At 42.2% G+C, this 27,785-nt stretch overlaps 1 protein-coding gene across 2 annotated transcripts in view; it reads left to right on the forward strand.

The window, feature by feature from the left end:
• SFMBT2 (Scm like with four mbt domains 2) overlaps positions 1 to 27,785 on the forward strand; it is a 208,305-nt gene that overhangs the window by 31,756 nt on the left and 148,764 nt on the right. For both annotated transcript variants that reach the window (XM_082618047.1, XM_082618048.1), the window contains exon 4: positions 1,926 to 2,166. In XM_082618047.1, the coding sequence (XP_082474173.1) occupies positions 1,926 to 2,166 (241 nt within the window). The remainder of the gene's footprint in view (positions 1 to 1,925; positions 2,167 to 27,785) is intronic.

The following is a 27,785-nucleotide window of genomic DNA, read 5'->3' on the forward strand; positions in this document are numbered from 1 at the left end:
CTTAGGTATTACTATTGCTTTATTGGAAATGAAAACTTAATACTGAGAAACATTTTTTTCCCCCACTGGGCCTTTCCAAGGCAAAGATTTAGCCTCAGTATCATAAACAAATTGGGGGACTTTCTCAACCTGGTCTTCCTTCTGGCTCTTTTGTTGAATTAAGAAGCCACTTTATTTTAAGGTGACATTTTATTCTTTTTGGAAGTGAAGTGTTCCTTTGAAAAGGAATTTAAGACCTTATTAAATTTGCATGACCTCGTTAAGGGTGGATCGCATTCCGATTCTCTTTTTATACTGACACTTATACTGTGATAATTGCTGGCTTATTATGAATGGGATTGTGGCCATTTAGTGAAACCAAGAGTGAAATATTAAAACATAATAAAACTAAAGCTCACCCAGCATACAGTGTGGATTCCGTTTTGCAAAAGCCATTGTAACATCTGCCTTTTACGATGCCAGGATGACTTGGTTAGGTTTCTCCAGGCGCTTTAGGAATGAGATATAGATCAACAGCTTTTTCCTTCCTTTTCTGTACCAGGAAGTTCTCAGTATCTCTGCATACGGAGTCAGTCCTGTTCTCTTTCATCCAGTCCATTCTCCTGCCCCACTTTGAGGCACAGTATAGTGCCCTGTACTTTGGATGCAGAATGTCCCCAGGCCTGTCTGCCAGGCCTAAAGGAAGAGTAGCCCAGGACCCATGGGCGAACAGTTCATAATTCCATCATCTGTTAAGCAGCAGCTACTCAGGGACATCCAATGTGCTGGCCTTAGAATATTATAACTCACCAGGATGGAAAGCTTTCTTTTGCAGGGAGGGCTGGCAAATATTAATAGATGATAACCCTTCATTAAAAAAAAAAAAGAAAATCCATTTTCTGAGGCTGCACTGTTCACGCAGTAGCCACTAGCCATCCAGCACTTGGAAAGTGTGTCATCCAAATTGAGATTGAAACCAAGTAGGACCCTGTAGGGCCTTCCTGAGAACAGACCCCCCCGCCGTGTCCCCACCTCCAAAACTTCAGCTTCTAAGGCTTTCTCTGAGTTGCAAAGAGCAAATTTAATCAGAGAAGAAAATGCAGAAACTAAGGAAAGCAGTCAAGCAAGACAAAATAATAATATTTTAGCCATAACACAAATTCAGGGGCCCTTAGTTCCTCCTCAGGGTCTATATAGATAATATCCTGAGCCGTATCCTTGAGTTGATTTGCAGATACTGAAACCCCACCAGATAGAAGAAGTTAACTGCATGCTGACCACCAGCAGGTAGACCCCAGAAGGTTGATGATTGAGATTCTCGAAACATCACCCTGTTACCTCACCACCAACCAGTCAGAGAATTATTCGTGAGCTGGTGACACACCCTGTGACCCACACCCCTCACCTTGCCTTTAGAAACCCTTCCCTGAAAGCCATTGGGGAGTTTGGGTCTTTTGAACATGAGCTGCCCGTTCTCTTGCTTGGTGCCCTGCAGTAAACCCTGCACTTTGCTTCACCACAGCCCGGTCAGTAGACTGGCTTTGCTGCACCTCTGACTAACGGACCCAAGTTCTACTCGGTAACAAGATGTGCTGTAAGTGTAGAATACACACCAGATTTCAGAGGCTTCATTGGAAAATAAAAATGTAAAATTTCTCACCACTATATTTTTATATTGGTTCCCTTTTGAAATGATGCTATTTGGGATCTGTTGGGTTAAATAAAATACATTACTAAAATGAATTTCATCTGTTTTATCTCTCTCTTTTTTTTTTTTAAAGTGGCCACTAGAAAATTTAACGTCACACCAGTGGCTCACATTACATTTCTCTTAGATGGTGCTGATCTAGGGTAACAGAAATATTAAGTGCCGTGTTTTCAGTCGTTCACATAATCTTCTGGATGGACGTGTCTAGTGTAATGACCGATTTTCTGTGTTCCTTAAGGTTGAGATCAGCATTCAGAGCAACTTCCAGCCGGGGATGAAATTGGAGGTAGCCAACAAGAAGAACCCGGACACGTACTGGGTGGCCACGGTCATCACCACCTGCGGGCAGCTGCTGCTTCTGCGCTACTGTGGTTACGGGGAGGACCGCCGGGCCGACTTCTGGTGTGACGTGGTGATCGCGGATCTGCACCCCGTAGGGTGGTGCACGCAGAACAATAAGACCCTAATGCCCCCGGATGGTGAGCACGGGCGGGCCCAGCTCTCAGGCATCACTCGTGATGCTTGTAGAGAAAACCTTGTAGAGATTCAATAACTGATGTCCTAGGAAGGTCCAGCACTTTCAGGGTCTCTCCTCGAGTTGCATTAGCCTGAGGGCGCTGGAGTGAGGGGGGTCTGGGTGCATTTTCAGATGTTGGAGCTGAACCCGACGGTTGAGCCCGCCATGGCCTTTATGCCTTTGAGCCTAATCCTCGGGTGGGTTTCTGGAGGTAGGAAAGGAAGACTGAAGGGATGCCTGTGATGGAGACCTTGTTCTCCCTTTGCTGATGGATTATCTTGCTTTTCTTTTGCTTTAGAGACTTGATGTTCTGAATAGCACTATAGTGCCTCAGAAACAGGTTTCTCTAATAGGTTTTAATCTGTCTTGCTGTGGGGACACTGTCAAGGTGAGAAACGTGTAGAAAACCAAACAGATGAGGAGAAATGACATTACTCTCAAAGAGATTGCCAAAGCTTGTCTAGATTAGATCCATTTAGTTGCTGGAAAATGGTGGTTCTCTACTGGGGCGATTTTACCCCCCAGGGACATCCAGTGAGGTCTGCAAGCATGTTTAGTTGTGAGAGGGGAGGAGGGGGGCGCTGCTGGCGTCTGCTGGGAGGGGCCAGGGATGTTGCTACACATCCTACAATGCACAGCAACCCCCCAGACGGTGACGTAATTGGGCTCAAACTGCCAATACTTCGAGAAATCCTGCTGTAAAAGAATGGGCTGCCTCTTAGGATGATCAGGAACTCATCCGATCCTGTAAGTGAGAGAAACTGCCTTACCAGAAAACTGCATCTCAACACCCCGTCCTCTTCGCACTTGAAAACTCCTGATGCTAATTCTCAAGCAGGTGTAATGTCTCCTTAGGACCTGCCTGCCTATCTTAATTTTGACTTGATATTTTTATTTCGAAGCAACACATAAAGTATTAGAGCTGACTCCGAGGTTCCTTGCGTCCATCCTATTCACAATTGCTTTTCCCTTCTGGAGCATTTGTAAAGTTACGTAGAGAAGTGTCATAACAAACGCACGGAGTTTGAGTTGCATTTACGTGACGTGTGTAAGGAGTGAATCCGTTGCCTTGGCCTTAGCGAATGTGTTGGCCCTTTATTGTCTCAGAAGAGAGAAGGCCCTTCTTTCTTTACTTATTATTTTAAAATATTTATTTATTTTATTTTATTTATTTTTGGCTGCGTTGGGTCTTTGTTGCTGCGTGTGGGCTTTCCCTAGTTGCAGTGAGCGGGGGCTACTCTTCGTTGCGGTGCGCAGGCTTCTCATTGCAGTGGCTTCTCTTGTTCCGGAGCACAGGCTCTAGGTGCACGGGCTTCAGTAGTTGTGGCACGGGGGCTCAGTAGTTGTGGCTCGAGGGCTCTAGAGCACAAGCTCAGTAGTTGTGGCACACGGGCTTAGTTGCTCCACGGCATGTGGGATCTTTCCAGACCAGGGCTCGAACATGTGTCCCCTGCATTGGCAGGCGGATTCTTAACCACTGTGCCACCAGGGAAGTCCCCTTTCTTTCCTTCTTGCACTAGGTCTTTTCACCTGCCCTCCCCTTTGCCTGGAACCTCTCCCTCTCCTTTCCTCCTCTGCCTGTCAGCTGATCTAGCCCTTCCTCAGGGAACCGAGGTCAGACCCTGTCTTTGCTCCCAAGGCCTCATGAACCTTTAACACTGATCATGTTTGCACCTGTGTCTCCCCCACAAAGCTTTTTTTTTAAATGAGATATAATTCACATACTATAAAGTTCATCCCTTTAAAGTGTATACAGTTCAGTGATTTTTGTAGTCACAGAGTTGTGCGACCATCATCAATGTCTGATTCCAGAACGTGTTCTTCCCCCCATAAAGAAACCCTGTACCCTTTACCAGTCTCTCTCCATTCCCCTCACCCTGGCCCGGGCAGTCACAGATCCACACTTTCTGTTTCTGTAAACCTGCTTATTCTGGACATTTCACATATGTGGAATCGTATAATATGTAACCGTTAGTGAATGACTGCTTTTCCTTAGCTCATCCACGTTGTAGCAAGTATCAAGGTTTCATTCCTTTTCATGGCTGAATAATATTCCATTGTAGGGAGACCACGTTTTGTTTATGTTTGTCAACTAATGGGCGTCTGGGTGTACCTGTCCTTTCAGTTGTGTGGTTCTTTGAATAGAGAACTTTTGCCCCGCTGAACAGGAAGCTCAGCGCTGTGAGTTCACCCCTGTGTGAGCCCAGCCATAGCTCACATTACCTGTGCCAGGTGTGATCTCAGTACACAGCCATTGACTGATGATGTGATCTAGTGGAGACATTAAAATGTTGCTGGCCCAGGGGTCTGGGACGCCTTCAGGAAAGGAATCAGTTCCGGCACCTGGCAAGCAGCACCTGTCCCTTTCTCCTAGCATTTGGGTCCAGATTGATTGCATCCTTACGTCTTCCCTCCCTCATGGAGGACTTTTCAGGTGAGCATGGGAGAATGGGTGTTAATATCAGGCTTTGTTTGTTACTTCCAAACTGGTTCAAGTGGTGGGTTTAGGTTGTGCACTGTCCTGCTTCAGGTACTGCCTGTTTCCCTTCACTCTAGGCCCAGCCGGCATTGTGTCCTGGCACTTCAATTTTTAAAAATTTCTTTATTTGTATTCTTTTAATTTTATTGAACTATAGTTGATTTGCAGTATTGTGTTAGTTTCAGGTGTACAGCACAGTGATTCAGTTATACATATGTGATTGTGTGTGTGTGTGTATGTGTGTATATATATATATATTCTTTTTCAGATTGTTTTCCCTAATAGGTTATTACAGAATATTGAGTGTAGTTCCCTGTGCTATACAATAGGTCCTTGTTGTTTATTTTATATATAGTAGTGTGTATGTTAATCCCAAACTAATTTATCCCTCCCTCACCTTCCCCTTTGGTAACCATAAGTTTGTTTTCTATGTTTGTGAGTCCTGTTTTGTAAATAAGTTCATTTGTATCATTTTTTTCAGATTCCACATATATGTGATATCATATGATATTTGTCTTTCTCTGTCTGACTTACTTCACTTAGTATGATAATCTCTAGGTCCATCCATGTTGCTGCAAAGGGCATTATTTCATTCTTTTTAATGGCTGAGTAATATTCCATTGTGTATATGTATCACATCTTCTTTATCCATTCCTCTGTCGACAGACACTTAGGGTGCTTCCATGTCTACTTTGTATTTATTTATTTTTTATCCTCTTTACACATTTGAAGTGTCCGGTACATTATTGTTAACTCTGATTGTGGTCAGATCTCTAGAAACCTTTTTGTCTTGCATGAAACTTTATACACACAGAACAGCAACACCCATTTCCCACTCTGACCCCAGCCCCTGGCAACCACCATTCTGTTCTCTGCTTATGGGAGCTTGATTGCTTTCGATGTCTCAGAAAAGTGGAATCGGGCAATATTTGTCCTTCTGTGACTGGCTTATTTCACTTAGCATAATGTCTTCTAGGTTCATCCCTGTGGTAGCCTATGACACGATTTCCTTCTTTTTAACTGCTGAATAATATTCCATCTGGCTTTGAATTAAAACAGCCACTGAGGTGAGACTATAAGATTATTTAATATCCCTGTGATTTCCGATCTGTCATGGAAAAAATCAGTCTTTTTTTCATTTTCCGGCTTCTTGTGAACTATATAGTTATTACAATTCTTTTAAAATTTTTTAAAAATTGAAGTATAGTTGGTTTACAATATTATATTAGTTTCAGATGTACAGCATAATGATTCAGTATTTTTATAGAGTATACTCCATTTAAAGTTATTTCAAAACAATGGCTCTATTTCCCTGTGTTGTACAGTATATCCTCTCTGCTTGCCTATTTTGTACACCGTAGTTTGTATCTCAGAATAAAGCAGTCTTGATGGATGAATTGTACTGATGGAATATTGAGAAAATATCAGTTTTGGAGAACTAGACACTTTCCCACTTGCCAGCTCTGCACACAAAAGCCATGTAGATATGCCCACACACTCCCAGGGGGGTCCAGACATGAGTTGATCCCAGGGGCAGATACATACCTGGGGACACCGGGGGTGGGCATAGAGGGGGACCGAGAGGCAGGCCCTTCTCCCGTGTCTAATCTTGCCTTTTTGCTGTCCGTGCTCATCTCATGACTTACTCTTAAATTTTGACACTTTTAAAAACACCCGTGGAGAAGATGTAAGAGGGTTTTACTTTATAATAGAGCCTCTAGTGGATCATTTTAGTGAGAAGTTCCAGGGTACAGAATTTTAACACTCTAAGAGCTAATGGGTTCATTTGGTAAAAAAAAAAAAAAATCCATGCTGTTGCTTGAGAAAAGAGGGCAGAGTTGATGAATCAATTCTTCTTCCTTGCCTGGGTGAAAAATGTGGCAGCTGCCACAGTTTCAGAAACACTATCAAATTTGTATCCTCCTGACTCTGTGCTCTTAGGCAAGACACAGACACACTTAAAATGACAAATGGAAAATGAAAAATGGGGAAGCCCCATGAAAAGAGAAACCATTAATGTGAATGAAAGATTTGAAGTCTGTTCAGAGCATCCCAAGTGATGCTAATTGGAGAATTTCTTTATTGCTCCTTTTAAAGAACTTTAAAAAAATTTAGTAGGTGATCGATACAGCTTGGAAATCTCGAGTACAGAGAACAAAATCAGGAAGTAGCAGGTTCATGGGGCAAGAGGTTTTATTGATTGCTGTAGTGCAGGATAATTATTGCTTTGTAGCCAGAGGTGGCAGCTTGTTCCAGAGGGAATCGTAGGATCTGTTCTTGCACAAGGATTCTAGTTGGTGTGGTTTTCTGTCTTACAGAGCTCATTGTACTGTAAATCCCGCAGCTGTACCTGGTCGATCTTTGTCGTGGTTAAACTTAAAAGGTGTCCCAGAATATTAACACGAGTGAAAGCGGTCCATGGCACCTCATGTATTTGTTTGGGAGGCTCCGTGGTGATAGATTTTCTTATTGATCCCAGGAATCGGGGTAGGATGAAGCAGGAACGTGGCGTTTGGAGCCAGAAGATCAGGTTTCTTTCCTTGCCTCTGCCATTAATGTAGGTACCTCTCACTCTCCATTTCCTCATCTTTGAAATGAGGACGTGATAGTGTATAATCTCTAAAGAGCTTTCCAGTCTCACCTGCTTTGGTTTGTGATCTTTTGAAAGGAAAGAAGGAAGGAGGAGGGTGCTAGTTTTCCTATTGTGTGCATGAGGAACGGAGTTTGTTCTGGGATTAGGATTGCTGGAAATCTAGCCCAGGAGTCTGTGCAAAGCACCGAAGTCAGGTTTCTGTGTGACTTTGTGGGATGGTGAAGTTTCAGTGGGTTAGGAGGCAAACTAGGTTGGGAAATTATGATGAGCATTTGGGTCCTTTGTCACCTGCCATGGATAGAATTTCACCCAATACAGAATTGTAGACTCTGGTTCCTCCATGGAAGTCAGAGACCTCGGGGTCCCCGAGAAATCCATCAGTATGTGGGTGTCAGTTTCAAAATATCATTGGGCCAAGCAAGAGGATGGGAGTTTGGGGTGATTTTGTTCATTAATGGGAGAAAGGAGAGGACTGCCTTTTCTGGTCACACTTAGATCTTCCTGGTCATTTTTGGATTCTCCAAGTAATCTTATGTCTTCTGAAGTCACTGCCCTGAGAGTCATTTTTAAAAATTTTTAGAGGATATTTTACCAAGCACGTAGCATCCTTTGCAGTCCTGTATTTTCCTGCCTTGCTCTTTTAAGTGAAATTAATCTTGGAATCAGTGCTGGCCGTCATTACTCCGTTAAAGTTAGGGGGAAGGAAACAGCATGGCAGCAGCTCTATTGTACTTTGTGAAGAGAATTCCCTGAATAAAGACAGGGAGACCTGGGTTTAGTGACCAACTGACCATTCCACGAGCAGTGTCCCTGCTCCAGAGCTAATCGGTACTAATCTTTCATATTAAAAGTATTAAGAAACATAGTACATTAAAGCCTCCTGAAGTGCAGTGGAGGATGATAGCGCTCATTAGGGGAGCAAAATGTAAAACGTTTTGGCTTGGTAAATCAATGAGGCTTGATTTATTCATAAGCACGTGCAAGCTTGCAAAGGGCAGCAGCCAAATAATTATTGTTTATGGTGATAATGTAAGGAAGTCATTTAATCCAGTGACTGTTTCACTGTTATTTATTGAGAAGTAGCAACATTGCCTCTTAATGTCTGGGGTTGGGGAACTCTGGCGTCTTAAGGTTCCTATGGAGTCCCAGGAAAGAATGCTCTGATAAGACAACAGGTGAATTATGTGTGAGCATGCCCATCCAGATACCTCCCCCCAGCTTTTACATTGAGAAGTATTTATGTGAGCTTTCTACTGGTGCAATAAAAGTATTGGAATTCCAGTGCCTTAGGAATCATTCCACTAATTTTTATTCTCCCCATTATTAAAATTTCTGTAATTTGAATTGCAAACTCTGCAGTCTTGCCAGAATGACTCTATTTGCCATTCAAAGTTGAATCAAAATTACTGGAGTTAGTTAATAGGTAACTTATTTGAATAAGGGATGTTTATTCATGAAGCATTAGGAGAAAAGTGTGAATATGGCCTTCTGTTAGGTCGTGGAGGTGGAGCCCGCCCAGTTCTGAAACTTGGTCCTAGACTGTTCTGGGGAATTGTTGTTTTCAGTATAGTTGACTGTGAAATGAGAGATGTGGCAGTTGGTTCACGGGACCATAAAGTGAGCGGGTGACAGGACTTATCAGTCTGTAACCATTGTTTAACTCAGAACTAGAATTTGATTGTGTTACATGAGATGATCAGCATTTAAAATTCCTATCTTTTAAAAAATTTAAATGATATTTTAGTAATACTAATGAAACCTAGACAATCACATTGTTTTCATTGGCCACCTAATACTGTAACTGGAATCCCATTTGTACACTAATAAGAAAATTAAATATATTTGCTAAAAACTCGAAGAGAAAAGGTAGACCTTAGTGTCCTTGGAGTTGAGGGAAGCACATACTCTCACTAAATATTAGATAGTTTAATGTAAAGAGAAAAAAGCCCATGTTATAAGGAAGGGTAGGATGTGTCTGATAAATATGAGAGTAAATAAACTAAAAGACATAGTTAATACGTTGAAAAAAGTGAGTTAGTATCTTCTTGTCAAAAAAGCCACTTTTGATAATGGTATGTGAAAGAAGGAATATTCAGGTAGGAAATAAAGTAATCCTTTCTCTGTAGGCACTTAATGGCCCTTTAAAACGACACACGTGGTTTTGAGTCCTATCTGATCATGTGGAGACCCTGTGTATAGATTCACTGTGGCATGGACCAGAGTGGACCTGGCTTGCAAATGTGTGCATGAGCGTGTGTGTGCGTTTATATGTGTGCATGAGCGTGTGTGTACGTGAACATGTAAGTGTGTTTGCAAGCATTTGTGTTAATAAGCATGTATGAGCATGTGTGTGCATTTGTATGTTTTGATCTGAACAGCATTTGAAATAATTTTGGTGTCTACCATGTACAGATTACGTCATTTAACAATTTGGATGATCTATCGGCATCTCTTGAGAACTTGGGAGATGTAGACCCGTCCCTGCATCCCACACTGCAGCCTCTGCCTCATCCCATGGTCCTTTGCTTTCCAGACCTTCTGTCCCCTGCTTGGTTCCTCTGATCTGCTCGGGCCCTGTCGGCATCTGGGTCCTCACCTCGAGTGTCAGCCTCTGAGCCTGTGACCTCAAGTTTCTGAGGCGCCATCTGACAACATGCCACATTGGCCCGTATGGTCACTAAGGTTTCCTTTAGCTTGAGAATGTTCTGAATCTAAGAACTCAAAGAGCAATGGATAAGAATTTCTGAAAGGGCTCTGAAATAAATAGGCTTTATGAATAGAAGCCTAAGAAACTGTGGTTTTTTTTTTAACCTATGGAAGGAAAAACAAAGATGAAAAACACAAAGGCAGACTATAAATTGTCTTCATCTAAGTCAAAAACCTTTGAATATATAGGTAGTGGTGAACTCTTTGTTTATGAGTAAAAAATTAGTCTTCTATAAATTTCTGTTTGGTGTTTGTATTTATCTGTTGAAACTCACTATACTCCACATGCCGCCTTTATCATTTTCTTGCCTAGTGAATAGCTGAATCACAAATTTTAGTGTTTGAGTCATGGCTCTCCAATTAAAAACAGTTTCTCTCACCCACAAAATATTTTATTGTGTGCCTACTATGTACCGAGCAACTCAGTTTAACCCTCTCCTAAGAACAACACTGTAAACTGACTGGTACGATTCTTACTTTATATCTGAAAAAAATGTTGCTTGGGGTGTGTAAATAATTTGTCTCCAAGATGGCATCTTGGAGTATATTTTAAGCCCAGAGCGATTTTTTTTCCTCCCAATTCTGAAATCAATGCTTCGAAAATAGCAAGGGTTGGTGAATATTTGTTGATTGATAAAGTGTCAATAAGGCTTGACTGTTCAGACTTGAAATATTGGACACATATTATTAAGAAAAATTGTGGAATTGGCTTCTTGTGATTTTTAAGAGGAGGGTAAAAAACTCCTTGTCCAGACTGTTATTTTGTACATTTTTGTCATTTTGTAGGCAAATAAATGGAGGAGATTGGGTCTGGAGCTTCCTTGCCAAATGGTAATCATGAGATTATGTAAAGATATGTAAATTGTATCAGATGCTATTTGGGTTTTTCTGCTTACAGGAAAACTGTAAGCACAAAAAGGGACTATAAGATTTTCCTTTTTGGTGTTAGTCATAAATGCATTTATTTTCTTTTGCTTCCTAACCCAGCGGCATATGTACTTTAAATCAAGCCGGTGTTTAATTCTGTGTGGAAGTGAGGGTAAGTTCGTTTTGCGGGTTTCCCTCCCTGTTATCTGACTCGTTTCCTCATGGTTAATCCTTCATCTCCTTCGCTGTCAGAGCCCCAGACCCACGTCCACTCTCGGCCTTGGTCCCCCACTGCCTGTCTAGAGATCCTGGCCCCGGGCTGCTCCCAACTGGGTTCGGTCCTGATGGCCCCATGTAGGGGGGCTCAGCTTGCATCCGGTCCCTGTTTCTGCTCTGGGCAGATGCTTTTAACACCCCAGTGACCCTAATGTAGAGGCTGCAAGAGAAATCTTCAGTCGCCTTCAAACAGACTCGTCCCCTGGGCACAGGGGTTCCTCTGGGACCACTGCTCTTCTCGGCTCCGACCCTGACTTGTGGACCTCCCTGTTCTCCTGCCCTGAGCCAGGAGTCCTCAGTGCGGGCCGTCTTTCCAGGAGCCCTCAGTGCCGACTGTCCAGGAGCCCTCAGTGCCCTCTGTCTAGGAGCCCTCAGTGCCATCTGTCTGCTCTCCATCGTGCCTCTACCTCCCTCTAGCCTGTTGGACAGGTGAGCTTCCACTTCTCTTCTTGCTTTGTGTTCCTGAACAAGTCTCTTGACCCCTCACTGCTTCTTACTAAGTCTCCCATCTTGGTTCCACGTTCCCAGGTCATGCTGACCTTCCAGGGCTGTGTCCCATTCCAGGTCCGTGCCCCCCTTCCATGGCCATGCCTCCATTCCAGGATCATGCTTCCAGTTTGCGTCCTTCTGTTTGGCAGGTCCCTGGGAGAGTCTGCCTTGTTTGACTCCAGCTCTAAAGGAATGACTGACATTTGCATAGGTTGTCTCCTGAGTTGTTAAAGCTTGGTGAATACAACTAATATGCAAAGTCCTGGGGGCTTGGGCAGTGGGATTCAGAGTAGAGTTTGGTGTTGTGTTGATCAGGGTTCTCCAGAGAATCAGAACCAATAGGAGGTGCATATATATAGACAGATTTATTTTTATAAATTGGTGCAGAGAGTTGTGGAGGTTTGGCAAGTTCATGGTCTGATGGGAGAGGCCAGCAGGCTGGAGACCCAGGGAAGAGTTGCCACTCCAGTCCGGTGGTTGTCTGCTGGAGAACCAGGAAGAGCTGCTGTTGCAGATGAAGTCCAAGGCTGTCTGCTGGAGAATTCCCTCTTTCTCTGAGGAGGTCAACCATTTGTTCTATTCAGTTCTTCAACTTATTGGGTGAGGCCCACCCAATCAGAGAGGGCAATCTGCTTGATGCAAAGTCCACTTATTTAAATATAAATCTCATCCCAAAACACCCTCAAGGAACTATCCAGCATGGATGGTATTTGACTAAATATATGGGTACGATGGCCAAGCCAAGTTGACACATAAAATTAACCATCAACGGTGTGGACTCAAGAGGTACATCCAAGTTAACAGGGCTGTTCTCCTCTACTATCTTAACACCTTCTTAGAGGAGGAATGTTCTATGTATGTTTGAATTGATATAGCAGTTTTCCCCTTAAGAGATGATCTTCCACTGATACTGCTGAATGTCAGCGCTCTTCACAGAATGCTCTGGGAGGAAGCTGAGAGATGGTGGAGTAAATATAATGCATATAATGCATTGGTAGCTTTGAATTCTCTGAAAGCAGAAATGCCAGGGTGAAGGGCCAGAGATTCTCCTGAAAACTGTTGTGAAATGGACAGAGGTTGAACTTCACTGGCTCACTGCCTGCTTCTCAGGAGGACCATCAGCCTTTGTCTGAGAGGTTGGCAGGACCTACGTGAGACAGTGTCTATTCCATAGCTCTTGCTGCTGAGCCGACCTGCCTGCTGGGATTACTTACAAGGGCTTTGGCTACTGCAGGTGTACATCAGATACAGGGTTCTGTGATGTGTTTAAAAAGATAGGAGTTCATGTGCCTTTCTTCTGTCTTTAGCTTAGAGGGTGTGCATCATAATTGATTAGGTAGCCTGACCTCAGCTCTGAGAGATGGTATCATGGACCAGTGGTCTTTGATGTCAGTGCTACACTGACACCAGGACAAGAGGGGCTCTGACCTGGGCTCTGCATTATAGAGACCCCTGTGCATCGCCAGCACCAGCATCTGCATTTATTAAAGAGTACGGAGCTGCCTTGTTCACTGGGGATCTTGCAGTCGGTGCTGGCACGGAGCCACCCTAATTTTGAGCATTCTCTCTAACTGTTCAGACACCAGATGATCCTATCTCTCGTGCCCTCAGAGCAAAGGGCTGTGTCTGAGTGCTGTGGACTGTGTGGGTTGTGGCATTGCCATAAAGATAAAGTAATACATGTATTAGTAAGACTATATATTAATAAAGACAAAACTCCTCTCAGATAATAGAATATTTTAGAATATAATAGAATTTTTGAGTAATGAAGGATCAGTTTTCAGTAGTGCTGAGTGTCCTTTTTTTTCTTCTTCACTCTTTTTGGTGGTCTGTCTTGTGGTTCCAGAGGTACTTAATAATTAGTGCAGAATTTGCAACAGTTATACACATTGGCTGAAGAGTATTTCACAATATTTAACAAAATTTAATTTTGTTTTACAAAACCCAAAAATATATTTTGCAGTGTAAATTCATACTCTCCCACATATATGTAGCTCTAGACATGACATGTGTTAAGTGTGATATTGAGTTATCACATTGGCAACTGAATGGATATTGAAAGTTTGGACTGGATAATTTTATTTTTATAACCACTTAGTAAGATTAAATTCTTAAAAAACTAGATAAAATGTTCAATGTTATTTGAATATTTTATTTTTATAAATTTGAGGTTCATGAATTATAATTTGTAAGTCCTCTTTTAAGTTCAGTAGATAATTTAGAATATTTAGAGGGAAAATAGCTTTTTTGAAGACACAATAATTAAAAATTTTTATTTTTGCACTTCAGTTTTTAGATTAAAATATTAAAATTGTATAGACTGGATATAAATATATTTTTATTATTTAAACTTTGAGATGATTTCTGTGACTAGAAGACAAATTATGTGACAATCTGGACCTTTCTCTTTTTTTTTTTAAGTAGACATAATAATTTTGCTGAAATGAAGGCAAGGAAAACAAATTTTATGGAATATATATATATATATATATAACAGCTTACCAATTATGTAAGTCTTTAGTTTTATCACTCATCCAAACATTGCTAGCCCATCAACAGAACACCCAGACAAGTCATCGTAATTAAATTTAGTAATCTTTAGCATTTTGCCAACTTACAGTCCTATATAAACCATAGCTTTTTCCATCCTTTTTGATTCTGTCAGTTATGAAGACGTATTTGTCAGTGTAGGTGGATAGGGCATACTTCACAGTTGGTTCGCTTGATTAATAACTTAGAAATACTTCCACATGTTTATGTGGACCTGAATTTGTACTCTTGCCTTGGGCCTCGGACACATCATGGGCGGGCCTGTTCCGGGTTTCCAACGGCATTTTCCAGGTCCCCTGTGCACGGGAAGTCCTTCCAAGGTTACTCTCCATGGGTCGATTTAGGGAGGCGGTTTCCATTGCCTGAGGTGACACCATTGGTGTCCTTTCAGTTGCCTCCCCTACCTCAGCCTTCCTTCTTCCACTTTAGAGAAGAATGTCCCCGGGGCGCATTGCTTTGTGATACTAAACACAAACTATCAGTTTTAAGTGATCCCTCCTTTACTCAAGGCCTCATACCTACCCTCCAACCGTAAGAAACGACAATTTCCTTTTTATGCTTAATCATCAAACTTTGTAATGTTACATGGATCGTTCTGCTCAGGACTGAAAATAATTGCAATAGCCTAAGCCAAAAGAAAATTTTTATTTTGTGGTCAGAGAAGTTTAAAAAAGTTTAATTATATATTACAGTATTGGTCGCATATGAATTTTTGTAGTTATTTCAGAGAAGTAGGGTCAGAGGAACTCTAAAACATTGTGGGGAACAAAAAGATGCTACGTTAGAGTGAGAGCCTGAGGATCTAGGATTTCAAGGAGAAAAAGGAACACCACACAAACTGACTGGTAATATTCATGTCTGTTTTAAAATGTGTGATGGAAGAGATCGGATCATTCCACTGACTGTATTTATGGGAGCGATATAGCAGTTTTATTCAAAATGGCATATATGCAATACATAGGAAATGACATCCTTTGTAACTGTTTAAAACAAGGAAAAATTTTAGAATGCCAAATTGAAAATACATGAAGTGGAGCCATTAGATTTTTTTTTTTACAACTTTATTGGAGTATAATTGCTTCACAATGGTGTATTAGTTTCTGCTTTATAACAAAGTGAATAGGTTATACATATACATCTGTTCCCATATCCCTTCCCTCTTGCGTCTCCCTCCCTCCCACCCTCCCTATCCCACCCCTCCAGGCAGTCACAAAGCACCTAGCTGATATCCCTGTGCTATGTGGCTGCTTCCCACTAGCTATCTATTTTACGTTTGGTAGTGTATATATGTCCATGCCACTCTCTCGCTTTGTCACAGCTTACCCTTCCCCTTCCCCATATCCTCAAGTCCATTCTCAAGTAGGTCTGTGTCTTTATTCCTGTTTTACCCCTAGGTTCTTCATGACATTTTTTTTTCTTAAATTCCATATATATGTGTTAGCATACGGTATTTGTCTTTCTCTTTCTGACTTACTTCACTCTGTATGACAGACTCTAGGTCTATCCACCTCATTACAAATAGCTCAAGTTCGTTTCTTTTTATGGCTGAGTAATATTCCATTGTATATATGTGCCACATCTTCTTTATCCATTCATCTGTTGATGGACACTTAGGTTGGTTCCATGCCCTGGCTATTGTAAATAGAGCTGCAATGAACATTGTGGTACATCACTTTTTGAATTATGGTTTTCTCAGGGTATATGCCCAGTAGTGGGATTTCTGGGTCATATGGTAGTTCTATTTGTAGTTTTTTAAGGAACCTCCATACTGTTCTCCATAGTGGCTGTACAGATATCATCTCACACCAGTCAGAATGGCCATCATCAAAAAATCTAGAAACAATAAATGCTGGAGAGGGTGTGGAGAAAAGGGAACACTCTTGCACTGCTGGTGGGAATGTGAATTGGTAGAGCCATTAGATTTTCAAAAGTAGAACCTGGGAGGTTTACATTCGTCCTGAGTAGTCGTTGCCCTGACCTTGCGAGTCTCTGAATATTTTGAATGTCCTCCCCTCTTCCGTCCCCCTCGTATCCATCCTGGAGATGGGATGGGATGAGATGTGACCCACCCTCAACCCACCTCTCATCCCTCTGTCGCCCTGACTCTGATGTGCTCCTTCAGCCCTCTTGTTCCCTCATGACAGTTTTTCTCATAATTTTGATGATTAGAAGTTCTCAGGGCTTTGGAAGTATTTACCGTCATAGGGCTTTTATGGAGTTTATGTGTAAGTCATTGAATTCCTTTGGTTGTGATAAAGTGCACATCTTCCTGTAAAGCTCTCCGCTGATGGGAATACAGGACCTGGTAGAGGAAGGTCTTGGGTTGATGGCCATCAGGGGTGCCAGCAGCTGCTTTGGTCCATAAATGGCATTACTGTCATATAATGGAATAATTTTTATATCAGTCTATAAAGGATTATTTATTGAGGTTCTACTATGTACCTGTTTTTTTTTTTGGTTTGAATATACAATATGGTTACTATTAAGTATTTAGTATGACACACGTTTGTAATACAGTCAGCTTTTGGCTGATGGCATGTACTCATAATGATGAACTTATTTTTGGAGAAGATGTTTCATGTGGCAGTTGCTGTAATTATTTATTTGTCGGTCTTTTCTGCTTTGGCTGTTCATTCTTGAGGCTCTCACTCTTGTCTGACTAAGAGGTATCAGAAGTCAATGTGAAATTCTGATCTCTGGAAACATGGATAACGTCTCTCTCCTTGTTTGCGTGGGAGCTTTTCTGAGACAGCACTTCTTTTTTCTGTTTTTAAAATTTATTTTTTTTTGTGTGCTAAGCGTTTTTAAAGGGTGGCTAGCCTGTAGTGGAAATTTACAAGAGCTGGAGAGATGGACCTGCTTGGTAATGGAGGTCTGAACCCTGATTTCTGGGGTGATCTGCCAGCAGCTAAATGGAGGAGTCCTTCGGGACCGTATTCTGCTGGTATTTAAATAAAATAAATTTGTGTCTCTGTGGCTGACTTCTGTGCAGTAAGAGTGCTTTTCGGACCTAAATGGAGGCATGGAGAGTATTGGTCTGGTTAGTGGCTCAGTTATGCCTCTTGCTGAGTGTAACCTTGGAAAAAAGTCACTTAACCTCTTTGCATCAAACTCCCTGCATCCTTAAAATGGCTAATTAATACCTGACCTTGCTCTCTTGGTGGTGGTGTCAGCAGCAACTTGCATGGCAGATGCAAAACTTCTCTGTAATGGGTTGAACACTGTGAAGTGGGAAGGGCACTTAGCATCACATTTTTTTTCTTCTTTTTTAAATGAAAGAGGCCCTAATGGTCCCCTCCTTAATAGGCGAGGACAGAGGGGGCTGTGGGAGGGAGGATGTGCCTGCATCTAACATGGGGAGCCTAGAAAAACAGCTCCAAAGGCGCAGAGACCCCTTACTTAGCTGGAAGCCCCCCACGCAGCTGTGCTCCGTGCCCAGGACACTGACAAGGAATGCCTTTTTCCCCACTGTGATCTTGGAGAATTTTGGTCATATCTCTTTTCCAACAGTTATTTTTGCCTTGTGTTGTAATTGTTTATGGATCTGTGATGGCACCCGTTTGATTATAAAAGTAAGGTTTTGTGAACACTGTGTAATCAGAAACGCATCTCTTGGATTCTAAGCCTACTGCGTAGTTAAGTGTGTGAACTTGGACTAGGTACCTCCTTTCTAAACTTCTTGACCTTCAATGTGCTCATTTGTAACCTGGGGATAATGATAGCTGCCTTTCAGGATTGTTTATAGTGTATGAAGTGGGGTTTGTATGACCCCCTCAGAGCTGTGCTAAAAGTGTGGGAGAAGAGGGAGAAATGCTGGTTCTTCTCCCTTCATCCTTCTCGTTACAGATGGTGTTTTATTCGTCTTTTTGTGTTTTTATTTATTTTTTATTTTAAAGACTTTATCCTTTTGGGGCAGTTTTAGGTTCACACCAAGATTAAGAGGAAGGTACAGAGATTTTCCTCTGCTGCTGTATCATCCCCACCATCACCATCCCCACCAGATGGTGCATCTGTTACAATTGGTGAACCTACGTGGACATGTCATCATCAGCCAGTCCATAGTTGACATTAGGGGTCACTCTTGGTGTTGAACGTTCTGTGGGTTTGAACAAATGTATAATGACTTGTATCTTCTTGGTGTTGAATGTTCTGTGGGTTTGGACAAATGTATAATGACTTATATCTTCCATTACAATATCATACGAAGAGTAGCTTCACTGCTGTAAAAAATCCTCTGTGCCCCACCTCCTCATCCCTCCCCATCCTAACCCCTGGCAACCACTGATCTGTCTTCTTTCTCCATAATTTTGCCTTTTCCAGGTTGTCATAGAGTTGGAATCACACAGCCTCTTATTTTTACACCACGCACAGACTTAAAGCTCCGTCCTTGCTATGTGGATAAAGAACAAAGCCTCTGAGCTAAAACAGTGACAACAACAGAGGCTAATTGTAGGAGCGCATGCATGTTGTTTATTGAAAAGCCTTTTTAAATCCAGCCGCGCTCATGCACCCCAGTCACACTGCTTGATCTTGAAGCCTAGTGTGTGTCAGGAACAGTGGTTAGAGGCAGGGAGGAGAGCTGTGACTCATACATCCTTGTGTCACAGTTAAATGGTGATTGACAGCCCATTTGCAAGGGAGGAGAGAGAAGAACGGGGGAAAGTGGATACTAACCCAAGAGCAATATAATGCCACGGAGTGTAGGAGCAAATAGCCCAGTCGTGGGTCTGGAGGGTCTGGGGTTATTACACAGTAAAGTGTCAGCTATTATATATTAATTGATCTGCATGACTCTCACTCCTCAAGGAGGTTTTACTTATTTTGTATCTACTAAGTAGGGGGCAACAGAAAAGGCTCAGCTCAGAGGGGTATGGTGTGGAGAAACATAGATTGTAAATAGGTGCTGCTCTTTGATAGACGGGTGCTCTGTGAGTTGAATGTATTATTATTATTATTATTATTATAACTTCCATAGAGCTCTTCTTTTATACCCAGACTTAGAGTATAAGGCAGTCATTATTCTGGCTCCTTAAACGTGGTAAAGCCCCAAGCAACACAGCCTGGGGGCATTGACCCAACACACAGATAATAGATGGTATCGATTTTTGTGTTTTGAGATGTCATGAGCTGTGTTGGTCAGCCAGTGGGATGGGTGTGGAGCCTAGGGTGGGGATCCCTGCTGGGCTGAGAGTCAGGCTGCCCCCGAGCATGGCTGGCTGGGTCCACAGCTGAGGCAAAGTCTGTGACCCTTCAGCTGTCTATTGAGATTAATCCTCTAAGATGACACCTTCAGGTCCTCTCTGGTAGGTGGTGCATCAGATGGGAGGTTCATGACACATGCCCCAAGCCTGGGGACTTGGACTGGCCAGAGCAAAGCAAGGCCCCAGTCAGTGGGGTGGGCTCCTTGGAAAAAATTCTAGAACCTACAACAGTGTTGGGCACTGGGCTTACCAGGAGGGGTCAGGGCATGACCTGACCTCCCCAATGGCGTAACAGAGTTGGGAAGAGGGAGCTGGGAAATGGGACCCCGTGATGCTTCCTAGGGTCCTGAACAGATTCCCTGAATGAAGCAAGCTTGGGCAGGGCCAGGTGCATGCACCCTGGGAGTGCAAAATGGATAGGGAGGTTTATAAATATCAGAGGTTCTCAAGACCTCAGAGTCAGAGGGAAAGCTCAGATCACAGAAGTGGAGAACGGGGGGTGAGCCCCTAGACCGGGATCTCGAGTGTCCAGTGCTTTTTTCGAAAGACTTTATTTTTTAGAGCAGTTTTAGGTTCAAAGCAAAGTTGAGGGGGAAAGTACAAAGAGTCCCCATAGGCACAGCCTGCCCCATTTTCAACATTCCCCCCTTTTGTTACAAGTGGTGAACCTACATCATCATCACCCAGAGTCCATAGTTTGCATTAAGGGTCAATCTTGGTGGTGTACATTCTGTGGGTTTGGACAAATGTATGTTGACGTGTGTCCACCATTGTAGTGTCACACAGGGTAGTTTCACTGCCCTAAAATTCTCTGTGATTCCCCTGTTAATCCTTCCCTCCCCTCACCCCATGGTAACTACTGATCTGTTTCTGTCTCTGTAGTTTTGCCTTTTCCAAAATATCATACCGTCTGAACCATACACTGTGCAGCCTTTTCAAACCGTTTTTTTGCGGTTGGAAACACGCACTAGGCTACCTCCACGTCTTTTCTTGTGTGTCCAGTGCTTTGTTCACTTCAGTTCTTGGTCTCGTTCGTGGGTGTCTCATCCTTACCATGGTGATTATCACTTCACACACTTAAAGACCCTGCGGTCCAGATGCTGTAGAAATCACCAGGTCGTGTGCCCCCCTCCCCAATTCCTAAGGGTACCATGGAAGTTCCAGAGAGTTCACATTCAGGACAGGCTGAAATGGCCCGTGGGTTGTAGAAATTGACTTTCCTTAGACCAGAATTTATGTCAATAATTTTTTAAAAATTTGTCTGCTTTCCAAAGATGAGCACAAATCTAGGTCCATACAGCAGCTTGAAGGAAAGAATGAGTACACAAAACTATTGTTCATCTTTTCAAATCTTCTTAGGGTAGGCAGCAAGAATTTACAGTAGCCAACTATGAGAAATTTTGTATTTCTAGAGAGATTTAATCAGAAGGAAGTGCTGCAGAATTTAAGAGACATAGGATTTTAAGCATTTTAATAATCACTTTTCTGATTATCTCTTATCGACGGACAGAGCTGTTAAGCATAGTTGATTAAACAATACAAATTAATAAAAAACCATAATGATGTATTTATACAACAGTGACTGATAGCCCCCCAAAGCCCATCATGGATTGTAGAAACAAGTTATAGCCATTAAAATAATCTGTAATTATTTTTTTTAACCAGACAGCATGTCAAGTCATTAGCATCTGTTCAGCTTATTTCTTAGAAAATTATGTGATGAATATCTTTTGAGGCTGTCCTAAAGCACAATAGTCACACCAGCTTCCCCCACCACCTTCAATCATAAGCGAAACAAAACTCTTTGAAAGACTCCAAAGAAAATAAAATTTACTGGGGAGTTCCCTGGCAGCCCAGTGGTTAAGGCTCCACGCTTCCAAGGCAGGGGGCGCAGGTTTGATCCCTGGTCGGGGAACTAAGATCCCACATGGCCGCATGGCGTGGCCAAAAAAATAAAAATTTATTTAAAACTTACTTTCTGGTTTAAATGTTATCTTGTCCTGTAGAGGTCAAGGGATGATTTATATGCCTTGTTGTGTGTTACGTGGAGCAATGTCTAATCACAGATTTGTTTTGTGAAATCAGTAAAGCAACACTCTCTTCAGATTCTTCATCTGTACATCTAATGTGTAATTTGGTAGCCCATCAAAATTAATTTTCGATCCCTAACATACATGGAGCTTTAGAGTTATAAGTTCTGCTAATGGCTCTTTCAGTAAAGTGTATGTATTTACATGTCCTTCTCGGGTGGAATTCTTTGAAGCATTTCTGCAGGCGGGATGTTCACATAAATAATCAACCAGCTAATAAATGTCAATTAATTCTATTCACATAGCTGGCAGGAGTCCTTTAACAAATATTGAAGTACAGTATATTTAGATTAAATTTAGTTTGGGGGAAAATGCTTGCTTGCTTAGCTTCCCAATGTAACTGATCTTTCTCCTATAGCAAAAGAATGTTTTATTTTACATTTAAGGAGTCAAGGTCTACACTGCATACATCTGAATACTGCATGTCAGAGTGTTATGAAGATTTTTAAGTGGTTTTTAGAAACAAAGAGATTTGATCATTTTTAAATTTTCTTCTCAATTTCGTGGTAACCTTTCTTCTTTCTTCCCTCTTTCTATTTTTCTTTTTCAAAATTTCTCTTTCCTGAGGGATTTTCGCTTCCAGCTCACCTGAGGGCCTTGATCGCCCAGTTTATATATTAGGGTACAACGTTGGCTGCTATGACAGAAAGACTGTGAGATACTGTGGTTCCTGTTGATTTAGAAGTTTACTGCTCTTCCCTGCAAGAGGCCAGGGTGAGCAGTGTGGGATGGTGGTACCTCTGTTCCATTAGATCCATCAGGCACTGGGTTCTCTCCGCTTTGCTCTGCACCGGCAGGTGTTTTGCACATCTGCGTAGTGGCAGCTTGATAGATAAACAACAAGGACCTACTGTAGAGCACAGGGACCTCTACTCACTATTTTGTAATAACTTATATGGGTAAAGAATCTGAAAAAGAATGCCTATATGTATACATAATATAACTGAATCACTTTGCTGTACACCTGAAACTAAAACAACATTGTAAATCAACTATACTCCAGTAAAATTAAAAAAAAAATTAGCCTTTCCAATAAAAAAAAAAAAAGGTAGAGGAGTGTCCAGGGTCCACTGCTCACCTCCCATTGGACAGAACTTGGCACTTGGCCATACATCCTTGCAAGGGATGATGGGAGATGTACGCAAGTAGCTTACAGGGCCCAACTTTGTAGCCAAAACTCCAGGTGGAGTTTACTCACAGAAAGAAGGGGAGAGAGGCCTGAGGACGCCTAGCAGTGCCTGCCACAACTCATGGAGCTCACAGAATTTTTTTTTTTTTTTTTTTACTGTACACGGGCCTCTCACCACTGTGGCCTCTCCCGTTGCGGAGCACAGGCTCTGGACGCGCAGGCTCCGTGGCCATGGCTCACGGGCCCAGCCGTTCCACGGCATGTGGGATCTTCCCGGACTGGGGCACGAACCTGTGTCCCCTGCATCGGCAGGCGGACTCTCAACCACTGCGCCACCGGGGGAGCCCTAGCTCACAGAGTTTTTTAGGATGACGATTTCACTCTTGCAGAACATCTCAGGGAAATGTCAAAACGCTTGAAAGATAGAACCAGACTACTTTTTTTCTTTGGGAGTCAAAATACATTTTCTGTAGCAGATCCAGTACCTTAGATTTCTAACTGGCAGTATCTGCTGTTGATTTAATAGGATTTGTACTTTCCCTGGTATGAACTTCTCAAGAGATTAATGGTCCGTGATATCATTGCCTTTCTAATAGTTGCAGTGTGCTTTTCAGTTGCAGTCCATCTGGAACAGTACATAAAATCATTTATCACTTCGGCTAGATGGCTGTTTATGTACTTAAACATAACATATTGGACCTAGATTAATTTTTTCATTTTTAGATTCTATTTTTTAAGCTTGAGTTTATCAGTTAATAGATGCACAATATTTTAGAGACAAATGATTTTAAAATGCTCTTTAAAACAAAAACCTAGCAGTGTCTTACATCCTGCAAAATGTCCTCTTTCTCAAGGTAAGTGTTTTCAACTGTTTAAGATGAGTACTTGGTGTAAGAAACATCCTCCACCAAGACGTAGCATCATACAAGTTTAGAATACCGAGGTCAGAAAGATCCTACAAGCGTCTAGAAAGAAAAACATTATATACAGATTATATACAGACTGTTAACTAAAATATTTTGATTCAATTACTTTGCACAAAGATAAAAGAGGAGGTTATGGGGTGTGTATGTTCTTTGATGTGTATGGTCAAAGTTAGGCTTAAAATTAGGCCAGCAGCTCCTGCCATTTTGGACCTTTGTCTTTAATTAAGTACCAGTGAGGAAACTGGGGAGGTGAAGACCACAGAGTTCAGGTATTCAGAGCCTTACTGTTGCCTTAAACATGGTAGGAATTTAGTAGGGTAGGTAGCGGAATTTCATTCAGTGTATAATAGTGTCAGGGCTGTTTGTTGGCAGTAGAAGTACAGTGGTGAGCAAAATAGATGACGTGTCCACTCCTGTAGGATTTACATTCCAGGTATCATATGTGTCCCTGTGAGAAATGGATGGAAGATGAATGCCATTTATGCAAATGATTGAGCCCTGCAAGCTGTACGATCTGGAACCTCTTTTGTAAGTTCACCCCTTCTTTGTGGGCAGGGAAGTGGGATTCTCACATTTCTGGTTCCTTCTTTCTTCCAGTTTCTGTTTCCATGAGGTCCCTTTCCAGCCCTCTCCTACTGATTGCCTGAGATCACTTCACAGCTTTCTTTTTACCCTCTTTATCTATGTGCCATATCATAAAAAATTCATTTTGATTTACAGATAAAACAGCCAAATGAAAACTGTCTTGTTCCCTCTTCAAGGTGGCATATCCCTATGTTGGACTCCTGTTCCTGACCCATCAAATGCAAAAATGCCAGGACTTGAGTTTGAGGGAGGGAAGATGACAAACTATTTTCCCTCCCATTGTAGGAGGCGGGCAAATCAGTGCAGACAGAAGTAGAATAAAGGATTATGCCAAGAAGGCATGAAACAGCCCCTTGACTAACTATATTCAAATTAAAGCACTAAAAAAAGTAAAAGCATACCACGGCTTCTTATCAGAAGCATATGAATAATTGTGAATTTGGTGGGTGATCTTTGGTTCAGCAGGTGAACTTTTTCTCCTCTCACTTACTGAATTCTCAGGAGATGTTATAGAACAACCCTGCTCAGAACTTGTAGACGTTCTGGTGATAAAGTCATATTTTCTGCCCTTTCACCTCAATGTCCCCATGACCTTAATGGTATGTTTCTAAGTTTCGATTATCAGCTCATTCTGCCTAAATATTTGTATAGAAAGGTTCCTGGCACAATGCTCTTTTTTTTTAATCCCTCTGACACATACATATGTCTCTCCTCCTTTTCCCCCCAAAAGGCTAATAGAATTCTTCAGAAGACATTTTATTGTTAGTAAGATTGCTTGTGTTTTTAATTTGGGTCAAAGTAGCTTATGATTTGGGTCTTTTAAGCAAATGTTTCCTGATAGTTTTGGATAAAATAAAGGAAATGTGGACATTAGTGATTACTTTTTCAAAATTGGAGTTAGGTAAATGAACTTAAATATATATATATTTTTATTAAAAGACTCATTCCTGGGCTTCCCTGGTGGTGCAGTGGTTGAGAGTCCGCCTGCCGGTGCAGGGAACACGGGTTCGTGCCCCGGTCCGGGAAGATCCCACATGCTGCAGAGCGGCTGGGCCCGTGAGCCATGGCTGCTGAGCCTGCGCGTCCAGAGCCTGTGCTCCGCAACGGGAGAGGCCACAGCAGTGAGAGGCCCGCGTACCGCAAAAAAAAAACAAAAACAAAAACAAAAAAAAACTCATTCCTATATGATAACTGAATCTTGTAGGCACTCATTCCCATTCAGAATATTCTAGAAGGATATTTTGCTTTCCCCATTCCATTCAGTACACAGGCATGCATGTTATATGTGTGCCCAACATACTGGTCGTAGGCTAATAAATGTGATCTAAACACATAATAGCTCAGTTTTCTTGACATAAGCTGATATATAAGGGAGTTCCCTTTAACATAGTGCCAATTTGTTCTTATTGAAGTTTTTTCACTTGGAGACCTTGGGGGTCTACACCATGAACACATGGTAAATCCATTTTAATGAGGACCAGGTAGGTTTAGAAGAAAAAAAGAATGCCCCAAATTTTCAGCTTCTTGACTCTATGTTGGCACGTTCAACTAAAATCTGGAGCTCTAAGAGTTATTTGCTGTGGTTTGCAGTTTTGCATTTCCCTGATCAATGCGAAATGCTCCCCTCCCCAATTTTGCTTTTAAAACTTGTTTATTGTGGAAAATTAAAAGATATGCAAAAGTAGATAGAATATGGAGTGAACCCCCATATGCTCATTACCCAACTTCAATCAGGATCAATTCAAGGCCAGCCTTATGTAATCAATACCCTCACCCATTTCCCCAGCCTGTATTGTTTTGCAGCAAATCCTAGACATATTTCATCGGTAAATATTTCACTGAGTGTCTCTAAAGAATAATTATGCACATACTTGTGTAGAATCATTGAGAAGCTGTGATGTTTAAGGGGAAGACTTTGTTTACAAAATGGTTTTTAAAAAGTAGAACAAAAAATTGATTAAAAAATGCCCTTCAATTGGAAGTTAAATGCATATATCTCCTATTTCCTTAAACGTTTGTTGAATGAATAAAAGCTAAAATCAGGTCAGCACTCCTCCCTCCCCCCAAAATAAACAGAAAAACAAAAGGAACGCTGCTTTTATTATATTTTAAATGATGAAAAGCTGCATTTTCCTTCCCTTGGTTGACCCAGAAGGAATATTAGGTTTAAATGAAGTAGGTTCGTGTTTAACTGTCATGGTGAACGTGACTTTGTGCCACTGTTCAGTTGTAGAGTTTCTATGTTTTGCATTTTGAAATGCCCCATCACGTGAGCACTAATCCATAGTGGACATAATAGGAGCATTTTAGCTCTGATCCTGGAGTGAGCTAGGATGATAGTGAGCCCTGGGGGTGAACTTCCACATCCCAGAGTGAATTAATTAGGCTCTAGTACTGCTGTTACTATTTTTGTTTGTTTGTTTGTTTGCGGTACGCGGGCCTCTCACTGTTGTGGCCTCTCCCGTTGCGGAGCACAGGCTCCGGACGCGCAGGCTCAGCGGCTATGGCTCACGGCTAGAACCCTGCATTGGCAGGCGGACTCTCAACCACTGCGCCACCAGGGAAGCCCGGTGTTAACTATTTTTTTTTTTTTTTGCTGTACACGGGCCTCTCACTGTTGTGGCCTCTCCCGTTGCGGAGCACAGGCTCTGGACGCGCAGGCTCAGCGGCCATGGCTCACGGGCTCAGCCGCTCCGCGGCATGTGGGATCTTCCCGGACCGGGGCACGAACCCGTGTCCCCTGCATCGGCAGGCGGACTCTCAACCACTGCGCCACCAGGGAAGCCCCCGGTGTTACTATTTTTAATTGCTTTTTTAAGAGGAAATTTGGGGAGTGGAAGGCATGGAGCTGCCCTGTGATGTTCAGAAGTTAGCTCTGCAGAAAAGACGAGCTTATTCTATCACAGAGGTTTTGAAACTGGCCTGTGGTCATGTAGAGGCTCCCAGTTACTTGCATGAGTTTCCTTTTCCTACTTTATCAATTGTTCAAGAATCCTTGCAGTTCTGTTCCAATGACGTTGTTAGGAGTATTGCTATTATTAGTTTTCACTGAGTGTTGTGCATGGGGCTACGAGGAACCCTCTTTGTCTTTAGCTGTAACTGCTGAGGATGCGTTGTCACCTGCAGGACTCAACGTGGGTCATCATCAGTGTTCATCTGAGGGACAAGAGCCCTGGACACTAGCTCATCCTGCAGCCGGCCTTTCTGGGTCAGTGTTTAGCACCTGTACATTGAGGCCCTGCTGTGGGAAAAAGGGAGACGCACCCAGACTTTATAAATGGGAGCAGCCTGCAAACACAGAGGATTTTTGAAAGCTTGTTCCTGGCTGCCAACAGCCATGGAGCGTGTTACCTTCATGTGAGGTGGAGATTTATTCAAGCATTTTCCTGCTGATGGACAATGCAGATCCCATGGCCTGCAATTCCCCTTCCTAGAAAATCTGTTATCTGATAACTTTAAAGGACTCAGGCTAATTTGTGGAGCATGAGGGATGGGGTAGCAATAATGAGCTTAACTTGAAATTAAAACACCTTTTTAAAAAATTTAAAAAAAATTTTTAATTAAAAAATCTTTTATTTTATATTGAAGTATAGTTGACTTACCATGCTGTGTTAGTTTCAGGTGTACAGCAAAGTGATTCAGTTATACATATACGTATATCCATCCTTTTTAAGATTCTTTTCCCATATA

Source organism: Mesoplodon mirus, assembly GCF_964341445.2.
Source record: "Mesoplodon mirus genome assembly, chromosome: 4".
NCBI lineage: Eukaryota > Metazoa > Chordata > Mammalia > Artiodactyla > Ziphiidae > Mesoplodon > Mesoplodon mirus.